Genomic DNA, 1,709 nt, shown 5'->3' with positions numbered 1-1,709 from the left:
AGGCCCCAATATAATTCAATATATTTGGAAGGGGGTCCTTAAATATACCCCGGGGAGTGATTCTGAAAACAATTCGGGTCACTGGCTCTCCAACATTTTAATTGACAGGCAAGATATATTAAGATGCATTAGGCCCAATTCTCAAAGCTTCAAAGCTTTGACACCAGTCCAAGGCAGCCATGCCTAAAAGGGGGCATACTCAAGGAATATACCGAAGGACTGCGTGAGTGAGGGAACTGAGTCGGTATTTACAGGCCAGACTCCTCCCACAGGTCAGGGCTATATATATATATGTAAGAAGGCTGGCTTGTGGCCAGCCTGAATTTGTGGGAGGAGTCTGGCCTGTAAATACCGACTCAGTTCCCTCACTCACCCATATTTTCGTTATATTCCTTGAGTATGCCCCCTTTTAGGCATACTGTCCATGGCGACCAAGGCACACCCCAGACTCTGACCACAAATATATATATATACTTGTTGGGGTGTGTTAGTTTTTTTGAATTGAGTCTACAATACGGTGAAATATTTGGCGGAACCCTCGATTATCACACATAGAGGAGTTTGCTGGGCATTGAATTCCAAATCCAGGCACCTAAAATGAAAAACTTAATCGGGGCAAACATTATTAGCATACCAAGGCCGTTGTAGACAATTGGGCTCTTCCAACCTTGTGATACCATTTTGGTGAAGGCTCTTTTCTGTTCCACCATGACTGTCCCCTGTGTACAAAGCCAGCTCCTGAAGACACGTCTTGACGAGTTTGGTGTGGAGGAACTTGAGTGTCCTAGACAGAGCCTTGACCTCAACCCTACTGAACATGACTGTCCCCCTGTGTACAAAGCCAGCTCCATAAAGGTATGGCTTGACCAGTATGGAGTGGAGGAACTTGAGTGTCCTAGACAGAGCCTTGACCTCAACCCTACTGAACATGACTGTCCCCCTGTGTACAAAGCCAGCTCCATAAAGGTATGGCTTGACCAGTATGGAGTGGAGGAACTTGAGTGTCCTACACAGAGCCCTGACCTCAACTCTACTGAACATGACTGTCCCGTGTACAAAGCCAGCTCCATAGAGACATGGCTTAACCAGTATGGAGTGGAGGAACTCAAGTGTCCTAGACAGAGCCTTGACCTCAACCTTACAGAACATGACTGTCCCCTGTGCACAAAGCCAGCTCCATGGAGACATGGCATGACCAGAATAGTGTGGAGGAACTCCAGTGTCCTAGACAGAGCCCTGACCTCAACCCTACTAAACACCTTTGAGAATGCGAGCCAGGACTGCTCATCCAACATCAGTACCTGACCTCTCAAATGCTCTTTTGGCTGAATGAGCACAAATTCCCAAATTCTCCAAAATCTTATGGAAAGCCTTCCTAGACAAGTGGCCAGGCGGTGAAATGTCTTAGGACATCCCCGTATTCATCTGTCCATCTATCCATCCTTCCATCCACCTATTGGTGCTACAACGTACAGTGGACCTCTGCTTTCTTCAAGGGTTTTTGTCAATCCTATTGACTGGGACTGACGGGTTTGCAATGTCATCACCCTAACCTAGCTGAGTTCTCTTGAATCCTTCCTGACCAGGGTAGTTTCGCTCTTCCTTTAATCCTATCACAAGTTATAAAACTTTTCCGTCAGGATCATTTTCATGCAGTCATGACTTGCCATGTCAAAGAGACACCAAAAATTAAAAAAAGTAAATAAATA

At 45.9% G+C, this 1,709-nt stretch overlaps 1 protein-coding gene across 1 annotated transcript in view; it reads right to left on the bottom strand.

Moving 5' to 3' along the window:
- Positions 1-1,709, bottom strand: part of LOC108794768 (toll-like receptor 4) — a 9,507-nt gene that overhangs the window by 6,968 nt on the left and 830 nt on the right. The window contains exon 2 of the mRNA XM_018565865.1: positions 517-592. Coding sequence (XP_018421367.1) covers positions 517-592 — 76 coding nt within the window. The remainder of the gene's footprint in view (positions 1-516; positions 593-1,709) is intronic.

The sequence above is a fragment of the Nanorana parkeri genome, unplaced genomic scaffold (assembly GCF_000935625.1).
Source record: "Nanorana parkeri isolate BGI_ZX_2015 unplaced genomic scaffold, ASM93562v1 scaffold897, whole genome shotgun sequence".
Taxonomy (NCBI): domain Eukaryota; kingdom Metazoa; phylum Chordata; class Amphibia; order Anura; family Dicroglossidae; genus Nanorana; species Nanorana parkeri.
Note: the sequence above shows the minus strand (reverse complement) of the source record. Positions and strands in the feature narration are given on the sequence as shown.